The sequence below is a fragment of the Mirounga angustirostris genome, unplaced genomic scaffold, assembly GCF_029215605.1.
Source record: "Mirounga angustirostris isolate CCGP_5_RB_7025 unplaced genomic scaffold, mMirAng1.0.hap1 SCAF_13, whole genome shotgun sequence".
In the NCBI taxonomy this organism is placed as follows: Eukaryota; Metazoa; Chordata; class Mammalia; order Carnivora; family Phocidae; genus Mirounga; species Mirounga angustirostris.
This window is the reverse complement of record NW_026991721.1, coordinates 89,316,591-89,334,907: the sequence shown is the minus strand read 5'-3', so window position 1 is coordinate 89,334,907 and position 18,317 is coordinate 89,316,591. Positions and strand designations below refer to the sequence as shown.

The window sequence follows — 18,317 nt, the reverse complement described above, 5'->3', positions numbered from 1 at the left end:
GCATTCTGCAATGACTTGGGGCTCTGTGCCAGGTGCAATGTCCCTGCGGACCTGGGTCATGGTGGAGCGGTGGCTCATTCTGGAACTTTAGCCAGCCAGCCTTCAGGACAGTAAGGGTCTGGTCCTGAGCGCAAAGCCTGCTAGGGTCGCCTTCCACCTGTGCTTCCTTCAGTAACATAGAGTCACCTGCCTGGCTCCCATACCCCACTCTGGGCCTGCCCTTTTCAGACTAGAGGACTTCCATTCACCCCCAGCACCCAAGGTCAGAAAGATGGGGGCAAAGCAACATCCACGAGGCCACGGCATTCCTGTCACCTGAATCCTCGGGCCCCTGAGCTACCACCCGATTCCTAAGCACCTGGTCCAGCGTTTGGTGTGTTCCTTCCCCTTCTTTCCTCAAGGACCCTTCACTTTTCCCTCACTTGCAAACATGTCAACCAGACCTCCTCACATTTTACAGCTTCCCAGCCCAGAGCTACAGCCTCCCTCTCACCTCCATGCCCTCCGCCATCCCTGCAATGGTTCCACCCTGTCACCACCCAGCGCTGACTGCGTACGCCATGCACAGTGACCACAGCGTTTCCTCTAAAGCTTGAGATTTCTAGCCCTTCCTGGGTTTTGTGAAGAAATCTGGTGTGTGTGTGTGTGTGTGTGTGCGCGCGCGAGCGTGCACACACGCACCCCTGCGTTTCTTTAGATAAATCCACAGAGTCACATGAAATCAGTGACAGGTTGACACCGTTATTTCAAGATTCATCGCTCCGAGTTGCCAGCACAGGAAACCTAGCCAACTCCTTCCCACCAACAACACTTTTTTTCCAGGCATAATTTATAGCAGCGGGGTGAATTTGTTTCCAAAAGATGAATATCACACTATCAGCAACAGCTGCCTCTCATTTTTATTTGTTTTTAAATTTGACTCAAAGTCCAATTCTCTATACACATCCGAGGCTGTAAATCCTAAGGCGACTGATTACATGATTTAGTAAACAGGTTCTATTATATAATGCAATTAAAGCGGGGCTCCGAGGCGCCACCTACAGGCCTCTTCTGGGAAGGGAGCTGGGCCAGAGACTATCATTTTGGACGAGGCTCTAGGTTGAAGGAAAATAAACGAGATTGCGCCAGGGTTGAGGCGGGTGCTCCTGAGGGAGATGTTGCAGCCAGCCAGGTTACTAATGCAGCCTTTTGGTCCCTCCTGCTGAGTTCACTCTGTTATTTCAGCTTCCTGCAAATCTGTCTAGACGTCAGAACCCAGGCCTGGGTAACAGCTCAGAGGGCCCCCTCCCCGGCCTGGGGTTAGGGGGTGGGATGGTAACCACCTGGGGGCTCCTGGGCTGGGGGTGCTGAGGAAAGCCCCTGGCTCTCCTGCCTCAGGGGCCTCCCTCCCTCACTCTCGAATGGGAAGTGAGGAGGAGAATACGTAAGCTGGCTAGCCTTTGAGATGAAGCTACAAGCCAACCATTTCCATTCCATTCAACAAAGCTTGTGTTGAGGGCTAACCCTGGGCAAAGACTTTGAGAATATTCTGGTGAAATCCCTCATTTTGCAGTCCAAGAGGGGAACGTGACTTGTACTAGCCACAGGTAAGTGGCAGAGCTAGATGAGGAATCCAGACTTTTTGACCCTGAGCACAGGCTTCAATCATGGGAATTTACAAAAGAGGAAATTGAGGCCCAGTCAGGGGATGGGACTTCCACAGCCTCTACTTGTAGCTAGGGAAGGAAAATAATGAAAATCCTGCTGGTGTGTGTCGGAGGACAGAAGAGAAGGGCTTCTGTGGGGCCCTCCGCAGTGTGTCTTAGCTTCCTTTCTGGGGAAGGAAGGAAGGCAGGGAGGAAGGGAGGGAGGGAGGGGAGGAAGGAAGAAAGACCCAGGGCCAATGCTCCCTCCCCTCACCCCTCTGCCCTAAACTACAACACTCTTCAGATGAATCAGGTTCTGGGGCCTCAAGGATTCTAGCCTCTTCAAAGAACTTTTGTAAGCGTAGGTCCCACACGCATAACTGAGGAGAGGAAGAGGGGACTTTCTTCCCTGGGCGCTAAGAGAGAAACTGGACCAGAAGGGGGTGGGGCAGGGATGGATGAAGAAAACAGGACTATCAGAGTCCAAAAGGGTGGAAATACATCCACACCTCGGCCGCTGCCCACCATCCGCCCAGTCTCCCATCTAGGGCAAAGAGGTGCGACAGTGAGGAGCCAAAGGGAAGCTGGTCCCGCCCCCGTCCCTAAGTGGGTCCGGATACGATGTAGTCTCAGCTAGGGTCAGAGGGCAAGAACAAATGCTGTCACTGTCGGGCCAGCTGGCCAGAGAGCTCCCAATTAGACTTTGTTTCTCATCCTTAAGGCCCTGAGCCCCCAACCCCAGCACCCCAGCCCAATTACTGCCGGGCAGCATTAACCCCTTGGTGCCCCAGGCCGTTAATGGAATGTTAATTGGTCTAATGGGTTTCATGTCAACAAGTCCTAATGAGCTCCTTCCTAACGACCTTGCGATTTTTTTCTAAGCCTGTTTGTCAACACACTGGAGTTTGGGCTACAGACCCAGGGCCTCACCTTGCAGGGCTGGGGGGAGCAAGCGTAGAGGAGACAGGGAGTGGGTAACTCCTGGGCTGCCCATTCCTACTTCCTAAAGGGGTGTCTTTTTGTCCCCCCTCACCCACCCCCAATCTGTGCAACACGGCCTTACTGGGCTCCGGAGCTCTGTAAAATGGCGGCTTTAGCTCCTTTTGATATCAGTGACACGAATTATTTCTTCTTGGATATCATTATGGGGTTGAATGTTGCGTTAGGGGATTTTACCCCCTCAGCTGTCCTATAATAAAGGTTTTCAGCATTAAGAACAATCTTTTGACATAAGCCTGCCTTCAACGGGAAGTCTCTCGGTGGTAAATCATTCCCTGTGCGTCCTCCATTTGCAGGCTTGGGTGCGCTCCCTTGAGTGCCCTGGTGTCTGGTAACAGAGCGCTGGGGCCTCTGAACAGGGCCAAGCAGCCTCTCTGAGCCACGGAAAAGTGCCGGAAGCCCCAGGCTGGGTTTTTAGAGCACAGGCCTGCTACTCCCCTCCGTACTCTCAAACAAAGTGCAAAAAGGGCCAGGCACCCAGGGATTGCTCAAGGAGCTCCCCCCACCCACTATGACGTCTCTCTGGGCCCAGTTTCAGACGAGAGAAGCTGGATTCCCCTTTCCTCTCCAGGGTCCTTCCATGCATCCCCCAGCCCTGCTCCCCCTCCAAGCCTAGCCATTGGGCTTCCCCAAGGATGGGGGAGTGCCTGTGTTTGTGGAGTGGTGTGAAGAAAAGAGCAAGCTTCCAGAGATGGGTGTGGGGTCTCCCCCAGTGTCTCCTTAACAGAGGCTTCTGTGCCTGAGTGAGCAGAGAACCAATGAAACTTAAGCCCCTGATGAAAAGACCTCCTGTTCTCTGGCAGGAGAAGCCCCCAGAGGGCAATGGGTTAGTGGCCTAGTGGCCTGTGGTGACCCCAGAGAGGGGGAGGGGAGGGGCAAAGGCCATCCGGGTCCTCAGAAAATTGTTCTTGTGTCCTCTGGCGAGGCGGGTCTGGCCCCTGCTCACAGCCTGACAGACTCCAGACTGAAAAATCTCCTCTCAGCCTGGGCGTCGGGGGTTGCTTCTGGCTGCAGACCGCTTTTACCCATCTCTCCTTGCCCCCAGGCTGGGGAGCCCTCCTGCCAAGTTGCAAATATTTCTAGGGACAACAACTCTAAAATGACCCTACCTCCCATTCATTGGACAGTGAACAAAAGAATGCAGATTAAAGCCCCCTCTATTTAGCCCCAATCCTCCCTATTGAGCATCCTCTGCTCTGCCTTTACTGACTTTCTCATCCGTGGAATGAGGTTACCCCAAGACCCAAACCCGAGGTTAAAGGGAACCAGTTGCCCCTAAGAGGGGAGAGAAACCGCCTAGTGAGAGCTCCCACCCCAGACTCTGCCCCCAGGCTCCCTCTTCTGGAGGCTGCTGGCATTACAGCCCCAAAGTGGTTCACTTTCTCCCCGGCGGAGGAGCATCCAAGACTGGAGCTCCAGGGAAGAGGTCCTGAAGGCAGGTCCTGAGGCCCCAACCAAAGTTACCTCGTCTGCCAGAGTTCCAGGAAAGGCTGAGCCTAACACACCCCTGAAATATCCCGATTTCCTTTTGTCCCTCAGGGTCCACAAGAGATTCCACACCCATTTTAATGTCTCAAACATCTTAATTCTGGAAGTTTCTTCTGACATCTCAAGGAGTCTCTATCCTCTTTTTTCCTCGGGAACCCTTTCCACTCTGCTCTTGCTTTCCTTGGATGTGTACCGCCACCCAGACAAAGAGCCAACCACGAACACAGGCATTGGTTCTCCCGCCTGAAGTGACTGGCTCCCCCAAGGGCTCCCTCCTGACACTTTGCATAAATAAAACATGGATCTGGGTGCCTCATGTGTGCGTGAGGTGGGGAGACCCTGAGTGTTTCTGCTGCAAAGACACCCTGGTAAAGCCAGGGTAGGCAAGCTGTAGGTAGCAGAGAGGTCAAGGGGAATGCCCTGCAGGCACAGCAGAAGCCCTCTCTCCCTACGCTGTCTCCTGCTGTCTCCTCCGGAACCTTCATTTCTCTTTCTTCTGGCCCGCTGGGCCATCACCTCCCGACTGATAACACTCCTTGGAGAGGAGATCTTGCCTCCTTTCATTTATCCTCCCACATCTCCTAGCTCTTTGCTTGTAGTTGACACTTGATAAATAGTCCTTGAATGAACACCTACATGGCCAGCGCTCCTGCACGCACTTAACGTCAGAGCATAGCTAGTGCACAGACTCAGGTCAGGCCAGGCTTGCTGCTTCCTCCTCTTCCTGAAAAATAACCAAAAACACTCTCTCTCTCTCTCACGCACACACACACACCTCAGGGCTCTGGAGACCAGCCCCTTCCCTTAGGCAGCTCCAAACACCCTCAGATCACCACAGAATTCACATATATGAACATTTCAGAAAACGCTAGGGAAGGCATGGGGGGCATCAGTGGGATGAGGATGGAGCCCCACAGTGCCCTCAGGGAGAGGGGAGGGAAGGTCTGAGTCTGTGCTCACAAATGTTTCTAGCTCATCAGCACCCTTCACCCAGGAGAAGGATAGGCCCCTCCCCCCAGGAGAAGGATAGGCCCCTCCCCCCACAGAGGTTCTTAGGAGTTTCCAGGCCCCACGATGGACAGGCCTGCGGCGGGCAATGAGCCCGCAGTTTCCAGCTCTAAATATTTCAGGGCATCTAGTGTAGCTCAACAGCTTTCTGGGCGGTCTGTTTCCTTGGGGCGGGGGAGGGGTGGGGGGGGTATTGCCAGGCTGTCTCCACTTACAGCACCACGTTCCATTTCAAGAAGAAACCTTGAGGCCCAGGAGGGGCAGCTCACTTACTGGTGATGGGTAGGGGGCAGCGGGGACAGGGCACCTGGAGATTCGGGTCCAATCCCTGCTTCACTAGCACTGCCCCGCCCCCACCACACACACATCATTCCTCTTGGCCTCTGTCTCCTCCTCTGTAAGAGGGGGTGGACTTGGCTCTGCTCTTCTGGCCCCAGGTGCCGGGGACTCTATACTGAACGCAGGCTAAGGAGGCTTACTTAAAAGAATGTTGCAGACACATCCATATGCCCACAGTCACAAGCACACACCTGGAAAGACTCGGCAAGTGACGGGAGGCTCACCCAGGCTCTCGGATGTCCCCCAGCCTCTTTCCTTTCCCTGAAGACCAACTGGTCGCCCTGTGCTGCCGGCTCCACCCTCCGGTCTCCGGGAGCCGACCTGCGCCCCCACCTCCCTTTTCGGCCACTAGGGGGTGTGGCGAGCACACCCGGGAGGGGTTAGTCCGCGCTCGCAGACCCTGGGGTCGGGAGGTGGGGGCCTCCTGCCCCTGAGAGCGCAGGTGGCTGTTCCAGAAGCCTGGGAAAGGGCCAGGGCCCTTGTCTTGTGGGATACCCGAATGGCCGCCAATGCCCTGTCCTGCCACCAGCCAGGCTCCCCTACTCCTTCCCCTCCCCCCCACCAGGCCCCAGCTGATGCTGAACAAAGACGAGGCTATGAGGCTACGAGGAGGCTACGTACAGGTTGTTTCACATGTAATTTGAATATCGTTTCTTTCAAGTCAGAAGAGCACAGCAAGCTCCTCCCCACCCCGGCCTCTCCCCTTAGCTCTCTGTTTGTTCCCCTAAAGGGCCTCCAGCGCTTGTTGTAGCCCGTCAGTCCGTCAGTCCAGGTGGCCCAGCCTGAGAAAATGTCGAGCCGGCCGGTCCCCAGGGCTCCCTGCGCTCAGCCTATTAACGGTGCGGCCCCCTTTCTCCTGCCACAGATCCTCGATGTGAATCAATCCCATGATGCAACATGCCTCCCCAGCCCCCGCTCTGACGATGATGGCCACGCAGAATGTCCCTCCCCCACCCTACCAGGACAGCCCGCAGGTGAGTGTCGACTGACCAGATGATGGGAAGGGGGTGGCCTTCCCTGGGCGGGACAGAGCGAGGCCTACCCCAGCTGTCTCCTGGCCACTCTCTGGGCTCCCCCCCCCCCCCCCCGGCTCTGGAGAGCTGGCCAACACAGACCCCTGGAGGGGCCATTGCATTTGACAAAACGGGGTTCAGATCCTACTTGAGTAGCTCTGTCACCAACATCTGGGACCGTCATCTGGAGCACCCAGTCATGGTCCTGCCCCCACCCTCACCCTGCTTCCCGCTAATGCACCCAACCCCTCACTCAGGGAGATCCAGATGCAGGTAAATCGAGTCTGCTTTTGAGTATCTGGGGAAACCTTAATTAGAGGTTCCTTTGTACCAGATCCCCCCCATTTACTGGTCACTGGAGCCCTTCTGTCCCATCCTTCTCTGGCTGCCCATTCCAGGTATCACCCTTCTGTTCAGGATTCTGTCGGCTTCTTGCTAGAAAAAGGCCATGACTCTATCTCTACGTCCTCCAGCCCTTTCCCCCGGTTCCATCCCTCAGCTCTGACCCAGCAGCCCCCAGAGCTCTCCTGAGACTCCATCCTGGTTGCACCTCTTGAGAAGGTGGCATCTTCACACTGTATTCCTGTTGTCTCCTCCCCTCCTTCTAGAGGCCTGGCCCAGCTTTGGTGGGTTGGGCTCCCCCTGGTCCTTCAGACCCATCACTTTGGACCCATGCTTCCCACCGCACGCACCTCTCTCCACACTTGGTTCTCTGGAGACCCTGAGTTAGTTTTGCGGTTTGTCACAGGAGCGTCGGTTCCCTGGCCCTTACCTCCACCTCCTCCTATTTTCTCTACCCCGGTCTCTCAAGTCAGTATGACTCCAGGAAGGGTTTACTGAGGATCTGCAATGTGAACTGCAGCTAGCTAGAACCCTCGTTCACTCATTCACTCAACAAACGTGCAGTGAGAGCCTACTGTGCACCCGGGATCCGGCAGCCGGTCTTTGCTCTGATGCCCCTTCCTCCTGAGGCTTTCACACACAGCCGTTCTCAGGGACCACGTGGGAGATCTGTGCAGCGCACGAGGGATATTAAGACGCAGCACAGGGTGGGCAGACTTTTGCACACATACGGTCCTAGGATCCTGACACCCCCAGCCTGGTGTGAGCATGTAGCAGCTGCGCCATCCATCCCTGTTTCCCACCCCCACCCCCCACCCCAGGAAATCACCACTTTCCAGAACGTCCAGCATGCAGACCACCACGGACTCCTCTCCCCTCACCCCTAAAAATTCAAAAGCACACGTCCTTTTATCCCCACCCGTGCGCCAACATGTCAACTCCATGCCTTCCTCAGCTCTCCCCAACCTAGCCTCCTGTGCGGCCAGCCTTCTGCCCACGTCAGTAGCTTTCCACGAATGACTGCAGGGGTGGACTCGGCATTTACATGGTTCCTCTATTTGAAAGTTCCAGGCATGCAACACTACGTCAGGACCCTCCCCTCCATAGTCAGAACGAAGTGCAGGAGGCCTGGACTGGGGAGACCTAGGAGCCGTAATGGGGAACTAGCTTCCTCCTCCCTCAGTAGACACAGACATCATTCTCTCATCTGCTCAGGCAGTGTTGGGGACCCCCGGGGTCCCGATAAAGAGGCACGCACTTTGGCTCCGTTCCTTTTGTAGTTGGATCCTGCTCTCCTAGCTCCACAGTAGAAATGGCGAATGGACATGGGGCCATTTCCTATCCTCAGCAGGTAGTGGGTGCAAAGGCCTCATACGCAAGGCTCGGGGACAGCCGAGGGCAGGGCCAAGAGGTCAGAGAGCGTTGGACTGGCACGGCTGGTGGCCGCTGCCTCCCTCCCGCCCGCCCCAAGCGTTGTTTTGCCTGCTGGGGCAGCTGGGAGAAGGCTGGGTTTGGTGGGGATTAGCAAGAGCGCAGCAGCAGGGCCTCTGTGGTCCAAGAATGCGGATCCGGGTGTAGTTAAGTACAGGAGCCTAATTGAATTCTCAGCATACAGCTGAGAACTAATACATCCCAGCTGCTGAGGGACGTGATGGAGGTAGGGCCACAGCTCTCGGGCACTCAGCCCCCCGGAAGTCACCGGTGAGCGGCTCGAGCCTTTTGAGGGGAGGAAGGGAGGCTCCAGGTCCCCATCTAGGGCCTCAGAGTAGACACCCTGGGCACGGACTGTGCAAGGCTCTCCTCTCTTAGGAGCCACCAGTACTTCATCATAGAAAATCCATTTACAGCAAAGGAATACTTTGCCCTGAGGAAGCCACGCATCTATTTGTAACCCCAGGGCCCAGGAAAGAGGCGTCTGACAGCAAGTGTCAGTGTCCCTGGTCAAGTGACCGAGCCAAAGTCTGGGGTCCTTATGGCCTTGGCTAGGCCACTAGGCTATGGCTGGATTGCCATGGGCCTTCCCTGAGCCAACCCGGTTCCCAAAGAGACTGATCAGGATAGGGGGTCGTGGGGAGTCGTTTGGGCATTGATGACATGGCCGGGATGGAAGAGGTGAGTGAGAGCCACAGAACAAGGACCTCTGACTCATGGGGGAAGGCTGTTCTCTCCAGAGACAGAGAACTAGACTTTGAGGCCGGTTGGCTCTTGGGGAGGGGTCCTTTCTCCACACTCTTTGGGGCCTTCTAGGAGGGGCTCCCACATAGGAATGAATGTCTTCTATGTGAGTCTTCTGCTGGGGAACTTGCTGTGATCCTCCTGCCTTCTTCCCTTTCTGCTTTCAAGAGGCTGAACCCAGCTTCTCAGGGGAAGCCCTGCTCCATTGCCCTCATCATGCTCATTATCCTAGAGAACCAGCTACTCTCTGACACTCAATGTCCTCGGGAAAGCCGGGCCTAATAGGAACATGGGTCAGGCACACAGGGGAGTCCCTTCCTAAACGGGGCTCTCTGAAAAGGATTCCCCACTTCCTCCGATTCCTTTAGGTCTAATCTCATTACTTTTGGATCCGGTATGACTTGTTTCCTCAAGGCCTGGACAGCTGAGCACATCTCTATATCACCTCCTTGGAAGCCCAGTTTCTTCCACAGGCAAAAACGGACAGTCTGATACGAAGTCCCCAAAATGAAAAAGGAAGCGAGAAGCAGAGCCCTTCCTCTGAGACCCATGCAATCGTTTTAATAATGTTCCCGTTGTGCTAAGGGCTAGCAATACCGAGCATAATCTATTCAAATGCACAGGAGAATCTCACTTTGGAAAATTAGGAATCTGCATTAAAAAATTCCCAAGCCCCGGACCTTCTTTATAATAAATTAGAATTTTTTTTTTCAAGGCAAGTTCTTAACTTGGCAATTTCATTTTTGAAGTTTGGGGAATAAAGTTATTAAAAATGAGGGAGGCTTTTTTTTTTTTCCCATTTCAGGAGAGTAGCATTAATGGTTATGGCCCCCTGCTATCTGGGCACAAGCCAAGTGGTATGATGGCCAAGCAGCTTCGGGCCCCTCTGTTCTGTTTCAGTCCGTCCTGGAAAAACCCTGCAATTACTTGTAAGGATGTCACTCTGTGTTTATTGGGCACTAAAGGCCAACCATGAGTTTAGAAGGTGCAAACCCAACAACCCACTGCAAGCCTTCCTGTGGTCAGCTTCCTCCTTCTGGTGGCTTCTGGTTAACTTCTGTTTGAGTCACAGCGCCCTCTACTGTCTGGCCACAGTACCTCGATTCCAGCGTGGTCTAGCTGGGTCTTTGATCTTCACATTCTGCCCTGAGAGATAGGGGCAAGTCACTGGGGACTGTGGATTTCTACAATGATTGTTTAATGAAAACATTGTCTCCAGGGAGACCTGGATATGAGCTAGGTGTGTGGTCCCCCCCATTCAATATATGCTGTTAATTCCTACCTGACTCTCTTTCCCTCTTCTACATTCCTGCAGCAGCCTAGCCATCTGTCACCTGGACTTTCCCAGCCCCCTCCTCCCACTGCCCCAACCCCCCACCTGCTCTTAACAGAACTCTAAAAGCTATGCTCTCTACTATTCTCCCCTCCCAGCAAGTCCCCCTCCCAGACTTGTCGAGGTAACACAGCCACCCTCTCACGCCTGGGTGTATACCCTCCCTTCATGGACTCTGTCTCCACCTCTGAATGTCCTTCAAGTTCTTCCCCTTCTGGCAGACTCCAGATGCAATGTCACCACCGAGCAAAGTTCTCCCTTCTGCAGTTCCACCAGCAATTTCAGGAAAGCACTGGGATCTAGTAGTGAAAGCAACATCTTCCTCTCCCTCGCCCTCCCCACACACACCAGCGCCTGCTAGCAGCACCCTCCCCCCACGCTTCCTCAAACACAGACACATACCTACCGTTCCACAAATATCTTTGCCCTTGGCTTATAGGCAAGACAAATATTTTATCTGGTCTCTTTGTGTATGTATTCAATGTTTAGTATTCCTCTGTCTGCGTGTCCCCAGCATGTCGGGCTGCGTGAGCATTTGACCAGAAAGCAGACGTCCTGGCAGGTCCCAGTCTGTCCCACTAGGCGCAGCCCCCCTGTGGAGGTGGGCACCCAGTTACCACTTTAGGAACAAATTGGTACATAAAGATGACTTGATGATGGGCGATGTTAAAAAGGTTTTAGTCGTTCACCCAAGATGCAGCCTCGTTAGTGAGCAGAAGGAGGCAAGGCAGGCAAAGTCAGAACCCCTCACTCAGGACCAGGATGGGAAGCTCACTTCAGAAGATAGTCACACATTGGCTTGGGACCCTTTGGCAAAAGCTGTGTTCCTCTGTCCCCCTCCATCCTCCCGTTACCCTCAGAGTGAGGAGGCTGGTGCTCAGGACCCAGAAAACTGTGCCTGGAGATCTGGGGTCAAAATGATGCTGTCTCACCTCTCCTGCAAGAGGAAGGTGAAGGCTCAGCCAGCCATGTCCCGGGAAGGTCAGACCTGGCCAGACCCGGCCAGACCCGCCTCTCTTGCCCCACCCCCACCCCCACCACCAAGTACCTTCTTTCCCTCCCTGTCACAGCACCATTCCCACTCTGGGCAGGGCCAGGGGAGCAGACGTCCTGGGGAAGCTGGATGGGCTTTGATCAGTCATTAGGATCCCCATGCTGGTTTCATTAGCTGGAGGCAGAGGGGGTGGCTTGGGCCCCTGGCTGTGAATGGCCCCCAGCCAGGCCATGCAGCTGTGCTGGGCAGAGTGAGTTCAGATGTTTTCACACTTTACATTCCTCTCATCTCTTTGAGGGCTGGAGCCCCCTGCCTTTCACTTTGCAGCAATAGAGTGAATTCAGCAGCTTTGAAAGCCCCCCTAAGCCTTTTCTGTGGCAGTGATTGACGGCTCCCTCCGCCCCTGGGGACAACACCCCAGGGACCATATGGGCGACCTGCCTTCCCCAGCTTTGACTCATCAAAATGGACTCTTCTCTTTCTTTTTTTTTATTTTTTGCTGGGCCTTTCTTCTCTTTGTGCAGTGACCTCTGTCCCTGACCTGCTTGGGCCACCCATGTGTTTCAGCTGGACATATCCCTGAACTCCAACTCACTCAAGACCTACATTCCTCATTGTGTCAAAGGCAAAACAACTTACAGGTCTGACCAGGGGGCCTTTGTGCCCCCACTTAGGAGGTGGTGGGCTAGCAATATGACTTTTAAGCTGTGAAGAAATACTCCACTGGCCTTGTCTAGGTTTTTTCATTTGATGAACTTATACCTGAATTCTGAAATTTACCCAAAACACAGAGATTTAATTGTCTATCCTCTTGCCTCCAAGCAGGGTGAGTGCCCCAAACAGCTACAAAAATAGTTAATGGCCCAAGTATACAAAGCTTAAAATAAATCAGGGAACAGGTGATCAAAGTCTGCAGCAGGCCCAAGGAGCACTTGAACTTGCCTTGCCTCCCTTTCTGGTGTGATCATCTAGGAGCTCGGGTGTCTACAGGGTCTAGAGGGAGGAGGATGGGTGAGTGAGGGCCCAAGGGTGCTTGCTGTCCTTGGAGTTTGTGGCCCAGAGGAGTGGGAGGACCCCCACATGGCAGAAATTCAGGAATCCTAGGCCTTGTCCCAGTTCCACTGCTGATGCATTAGATACATTGAGGTCAGTCATTTCAGCACGATTTCTTCCATCCACGCATCATTCAATAAATACCGAGTGCTTTCTGTGAGCTTGCAGACCTTTTGCTAAGTACTAGACATATAAAATGTATAGTTCCTGACCTAATGGAGTTTGTAGTCCATTTGCGGCCTTTGTTTCTGCATCCATAAAATGGGAATAATGTGTGCCCTCCCCACCCCACAGGATTGTTGGAAGTGTGGGCAGGAAAAGCAGAGTGATCTTTCCTGGCCTCTTTACCTCTATGACCCTGACATTGAGTGTTCACTCACTCTCTTCTGTACATCTTCAGTAGCCAAGATTGCACTGAACTTTCATTACTCTGCTTTTTATTAGGAATATGATAGGCATATCATATGTTTCTAGCTGTGAACATACCCCCTTGCACACGCATGCACACACGTGCACACACACACACGCACACACCAGGCCCACAGAGGCACACCTACACTGAGATTCTGATACACCCACTAACGGACCTACTGGAAATCACTGGTTTGGGACTATTATACAAGTGAGGGGCTCTCCAGAGATGTTTGGGAAGGGTGGAGAGCAGACAGTTGTCCGGAAAGGGCCCAAAGCTAGGAAGTGAGGCTCAGATTTAAGTTCACAGCCTTACCCCCATCAGCCACATGTCACTAACACCCCACAAGGGCAAACAGGGCCAGTGAACATTTTATAAGCCTCATTTTGAAAACCACTGCCTACAAACACTTTTAAAACTAATTAATTAACTAAGACCCCCTCATTTTACACCACGAAGTCATTTTTCTGTGGTTTGTTCTATCCAGTGGGCCCTGGGATCAGAATGTAGGTGATTTAGGCCTGCTGTTCCAGGATCCCCTTCGAATCAGCTCTTCCCTTCCCTGTGCTGAAGGGTGGAGGGTGGGGACACTTAGAGGAGCCTCTGTCGACCCCTCCCTTTTTTGGATCCCTGAACATTTCGACACCTCTCTCATTCATCCGCTCACTCGGTCAGTCATTTGGGCATTTAACAAGCACACTGGGAGCCTATCGGGAGCCAGGCATGGTAATGGGGGCTGGGACACCAGTCCACTCAGGAAGACAGACAATGAAGGGCCCCAAAGTGTTACAGACGTTAAGGTTAGAGGCATACACAGATGAGGAAGGGTCCAGGCGACCTAGGTCTGAGGGGTGTGGAGTATTGGGAAAGGCTTCTTGGGAGACATACTGCTCCAGCTGAGTCTTGAAAGAGGGGTAGGGTTACACATGGTCGGGAGGGAGGCAGGGCGGGGGAAACGTGGACATTTCCTGCTGACGCAGCTGTGGGAACAAAGGCAGGAGGATGTAAATCATCGGGCATGTTCGGGCAACCCTGCGCGGTAGGGTCTGACCAGGGTACAACGTAAGGGGAGGGCGCTGTACCAGCGACAAGACCAGGGTCAGGGAGCTGGTCCAGGCCTGGAGCACCCCGTGAGTTGTGCTCTCCCCACAAAAACATCGTTTTTTGGCCTTGCCCCCTGCTGCCTCCCACCTGTTGAGGCCAAACCTGATGTTTACCAAATAGCTTCGAGCCCTGACCTCTTCCCAGGTCCTTGGACTCTCTCCTGGTCGTGAGGGAACCAGATCCCGCCCGGCCAGCTCGCCGAGCACCGCGGAGTGCCAGCTCCCAGGCCAGCCCAGCCCAGCCCCTCTGGAGCCTCAGCGGCCCCTAGTGGACCAGGCCTGTGCAGGGCCCCCCTGTTCTCCAGAACACGATGTTTCCGTGGCCTGGTGCAACAGGCTCCAGGAAAGGGCGGCTCCCACCTGGCCCGGGTCAGGTGGAAGGCTCAGAAGAGGGGGTGTCCTCTTTGGAGGAATGGCCTTGCTGAGTCACTCTGAGAAAGTGCAGGCCTGGGTCGTCCGGGGTTGGAAGAAAGGACTCTGTGAGAGGTTCTTGGGTATAGGAGTCACAAAGAGCAAGGCCACGCGTGAGGGGGAAGTGTGTGACATGGGCAATGTGGGTGCTGGGGCGTCTGCGGCAGGTATGGACAGGGAGTGGAGTTTGGATTCGGAGGGAAGACTAGCAAAAAGGAACAGTAAAAATGCTTAGAAACCAAGGTTTACTGAGCACTCGCTGTGTGCCATTCACCCTCGCATCTGGCTTCACTGTAGCCCTGGGAAGAGATTATTAGCTCCATTTGTACCTGATGGAGAAACTGAGGCTCAGAGGAACTGAGTCTCACAGTTCCTCTGGGAACCGTGGGCAGTCATGGGAATTGCCCACAACACCATGGCCCCCTCTCGCTGGGCCTGAACCCAAGCCTGCCCCATTGCCCTGGGTGCTTGGAAGAGAGTGGGTTCCCTCCACAGGGGCAGGGCCCCCAAAGCAGCCCGTGGGACAGAAGCCAAAGAGGCCTGTGGATTCTATTAATGATAACTACCATATACTGTCTATTAAGTGCAACTGCTTTGCACGCTTTACCTCATTTAATTCTAACAACCCCGCACCGTAGGTGTAGTTGCTCCCATTTTATAGGTGCGGGCCCTGGGTCAGAAAGGTTGAGTAACTTGCCCCAAGCAGCACAGGCAGAGAGTCACATCGAGAAGAAATGTCCCTGCTCGTATGTCCTGCTTTGTCCCATTATCTCCAGCCCCGGGCTGGATGCCCGCCAGTCCCAAAAACATGTAGTCAGCAACTGTGACTTTTCTGCTGGGCCTGAGGCATTCAGTGTCGAGAAGGTAAACCTGCAGCCAAAAAGCTATCTTTGGACGGGAAGCCGACCTCCTCCACACCAGTCATCCCTGCATTCAAGAGACGTTTTGGAAACTCTCTCTATCAAACCCTGAGGCTACAATAGTAGAGAGAAAAGACCTAGCCCCTGCCCTCCAGGGGCTGAGAGGGAGGCAAGTCAGCCCACGTGGCTACACAGCGTGCTCAGGGCCGTGGGAGCACAGAGCAGGTGGGCCTGCCCGCTGCTGATGCTCAGCCAGCATCCCCTGAAGGAGGCAGCAATCCTCACCATGGTGGCGGGAAGCAGGAAGCGTCACCACCATTTCACAGATCAGGAAACTGAGACCCCCTGAAAGGTAAAGTTCCGGATCCAGGGTTGGCCAGTAGTGAGTGGCAAAGGTGGGATTCAGTTCTACCTGATGCCAACGCCTCCCATGAACCACCTCTGTGGGATGCTAGAAGGACTCCGGGGTCGTCCCTCGTCCTGAGCCACCTGCCCCCACCTCCCAGGAGCAAAAGAGAGGAGCTCTGAAGGGAGGCTGACAGCAGACGGTGATGGAAGACTTGGATTCTGTGCAGTCGGGCTCTGGGTCACAGGCTCCCCTGCAGCCTCAGAGGGGAGTGAACCCAGCAGCCCTGGGCCACCTTCAATTAATGAACCACCCATACCTTCCTGCTTGGGCGCCATACAGAAGGACTGTTTCTCGCATGACCCATGATCAGTGTTTGGGGAATGACTTGTGTGTAGACGGCCTCTTGGGGGATGGGGATTCGCTGGGCCACAGTGCGGACAAGAAACTGCGTGGAGAACCCCCCCCACACACACCCCCAGCATGGCTGAGAAGTAACGCTTCCACCTGATTGTGGCTCCCTTCCTTTCTGTCCCCTTTGTCACTTGACCGGGAGATGGAGCCGGTGGGAGGGGGGGCCTTCCCATTCTCCTCTTCAAAGAAAAAAGCCTTTGGTTCTTGCCCCAACCTTTATACACACTGTCTGTGATCTCTAGCTGTCTCTTCACCTCCGTGGGCTTCAGTTCTCTCATGCAAAATGGTGACGACACCAACTTACTGCCCGAGATGACTGTTGAACGCGAAAGCCTATAGAGGTATTTCATTAGCTCATTAGAACATAATGTGCCACTCTCCTCCTCCAGTTGGGGTAGGGTGGTGCTTAGCAGAAACGAAAGCATGGATGGGCTTTCCAGCGCCAGTGAGGGCAATGGGGGTAGGGAGGTGAGATGAGCTTCTCAAATCGCACTGTGGAGTATCTCCTACCCATTTCCTGGTCCGATTGGACTGTCAGAGAGGTTGCCGGATTTGCCTGCAGATTTTGCCTTCCTCTGCACACAGCTTACGAACGTCAACTCTCCCCACTCTGTTTTAGGGTGGGGATGGGGATCCCGAACCTTCATCTCAACGTGTTTCAAACCAAGTATCTGGGCAGGGCCCTTGTGCTCCAAGCTTAAGGTAGGGCCGGTTCCAGCTGAACGAGGGAGAGAAGGCCAGTGGTTATAGCTTTCATGGAAGGACGGAGTATGGAGTGGTGGCCTCAGGGGTCTTGCCCCAAGAAAGGACTCTAAGGAAAGAGGAGGTGGGAACCCTAGAACCCTGTGTAGGCTCTCACAGCACCCCATCTCTTTCCAGGGAATGCTGTCACCCTTCTCCATCTATTACCCTGTTCTCTCTCTCTCTCTCTCTCTCTTTTTTAAGATTTTATTTATTTACTTGAGAGAGAGCATGAGAGTAGGACCAGTAGGGAGGGGCAGAGGGAGAGGGACAAGCGGGCTCCCTGCTCAGCAGGGAGCCTGATGCGGGGCTCAATCCCAGGACCTCAGCTGAGATCATGACCTGAGCCGAAGGCAGACACTTGACCCGCTGAGCCACCCACGCGTCCCACCCTGTTCTCTTGATTACTCCTGACAGCCTGTGCAGTAGGTACTCACCCCTGCTTTTTACTGATGAGAAAGCCAAGGATCAAAGAGGTCAGGAAACTTGCCCCCAAACATGTAGCTAATAATTGACAGAGGGAGCAATGAACCCAGGGCCTCAGATTCCCTGTTCCTCCCACTCTCCGAGACTTTTCCCATCTTCTAGAAAGCTCTCAAGACACTGTTCAACTCTGCCTTTCCTCCTCTGTGCCTCAGTTCTCCTTGTTGCAAAGGGACAGTCCTTGCATCGGTGCAGTGCTGTCCCCACACCCTGTCCCCAGTTTGCTGCCAAGGCAGAATTTCCAGAGTGCTCTGAGGTCCCCTTGGAGGAAGGTTCAGAGTCTGGAGTGGCCAGTTCTGAGACCAGCTGTGAACATACCAAGTGGCCTCATGGAGTCTGTACCTGCCAGACCGAGCAGAAAAGGACAGTTACTTGGAGCAAATGCCTGACATTTAGGCGTGCTAGTAAATGTCTGACAACCAGTTCTCTGGGCTGCGCAGAAACCTCCTCCCAGTACCTCCACAAGTGGCCCTCCTCCCCCAGGCCCTGAGGCAGCTGCTGGGGGAGGTGGGGGCCTCTCCCCAGGAGCTTCAGTTCTTGGGAAATGGGAAGTCCCTGGCTAGAAAAGGGGATCTATTTGGAGGTAAACACTCACTCTCCAAACCTGGAGGAAATGCAGAGTTTGCTGAATTGGCCCCCAGGAGCTAAATAAATTTGAATCATTGTCCTACTCAGACCAGATCGGCTCTCTCCTGCCCCCAATCCCTCCCTGCGCCCCAGGAGCAGCCTCTCAGCTGGGGCCTCTTGGGATGCTAGCAAGTGACCGCTTTTGATTTATTCTTATTCTGTGCTTTCCTCTGTAACCCAGCAGTCCTGCCTAGAAAGGGGAAGTGAGAGGAAAAGGAGCATTTCCCCTCATCCCTCTCTCCTAGATGCTCATCTTCATGGAAGTCCCTTGTGGATTCCTTCAAGGACACGAGGATATTCACCCTTTGTGGGCAAGGTGGAGCATACCAGCCTCCCCTGCATCTCACCTGTAATCAAGCTCTGCAGGCATAGCTGTGCCTTGTTTAGAAAAGAAGCACATTCTGGAAATCATGTGTTTAACTACCACCACCCCTCCATCTTGGGAGCACTTTGGAGTTTCCAAAGCACTCCTACATACTATACACCCTCCAGTCAGAGCCTCTGGTCAACCCTGTGCTGTGGGTGGTGATTGTTAGAGTACCCCGATGGTG

The 18,317-nt window shown here is 54.1% G+C and overlaps 1 protein-coding gene across 13 annotated transcripts in view; it reads left to right on the top strand.

The window, feature by feature from the left end:
• PKNOX2 (PBX/knotted 1 homeobox 2) overlaps nt 1-18,317 on the top strand; it is a 308,095-nt gene that overhangs the window by 222,473 nt on the left and 67,305 nt on the right. For all 13 annotated transcript variants that reach the window (XM_054512208.2, XM_064577276.1, XM_064577273.1 and 10 more), the window contains one exon: nt 6,325-6,433. In XM_054512208.2, coding sequence (XP_054368183.1) covers nt 6,347-6,433 — 87 coding nt within the window. In that variant the 5' untranslated portion in view covers nt 6,325-6,346. The remainder of the gene's footprint in view (nt 1-6,324; nt 6,434-18,317) is intronic.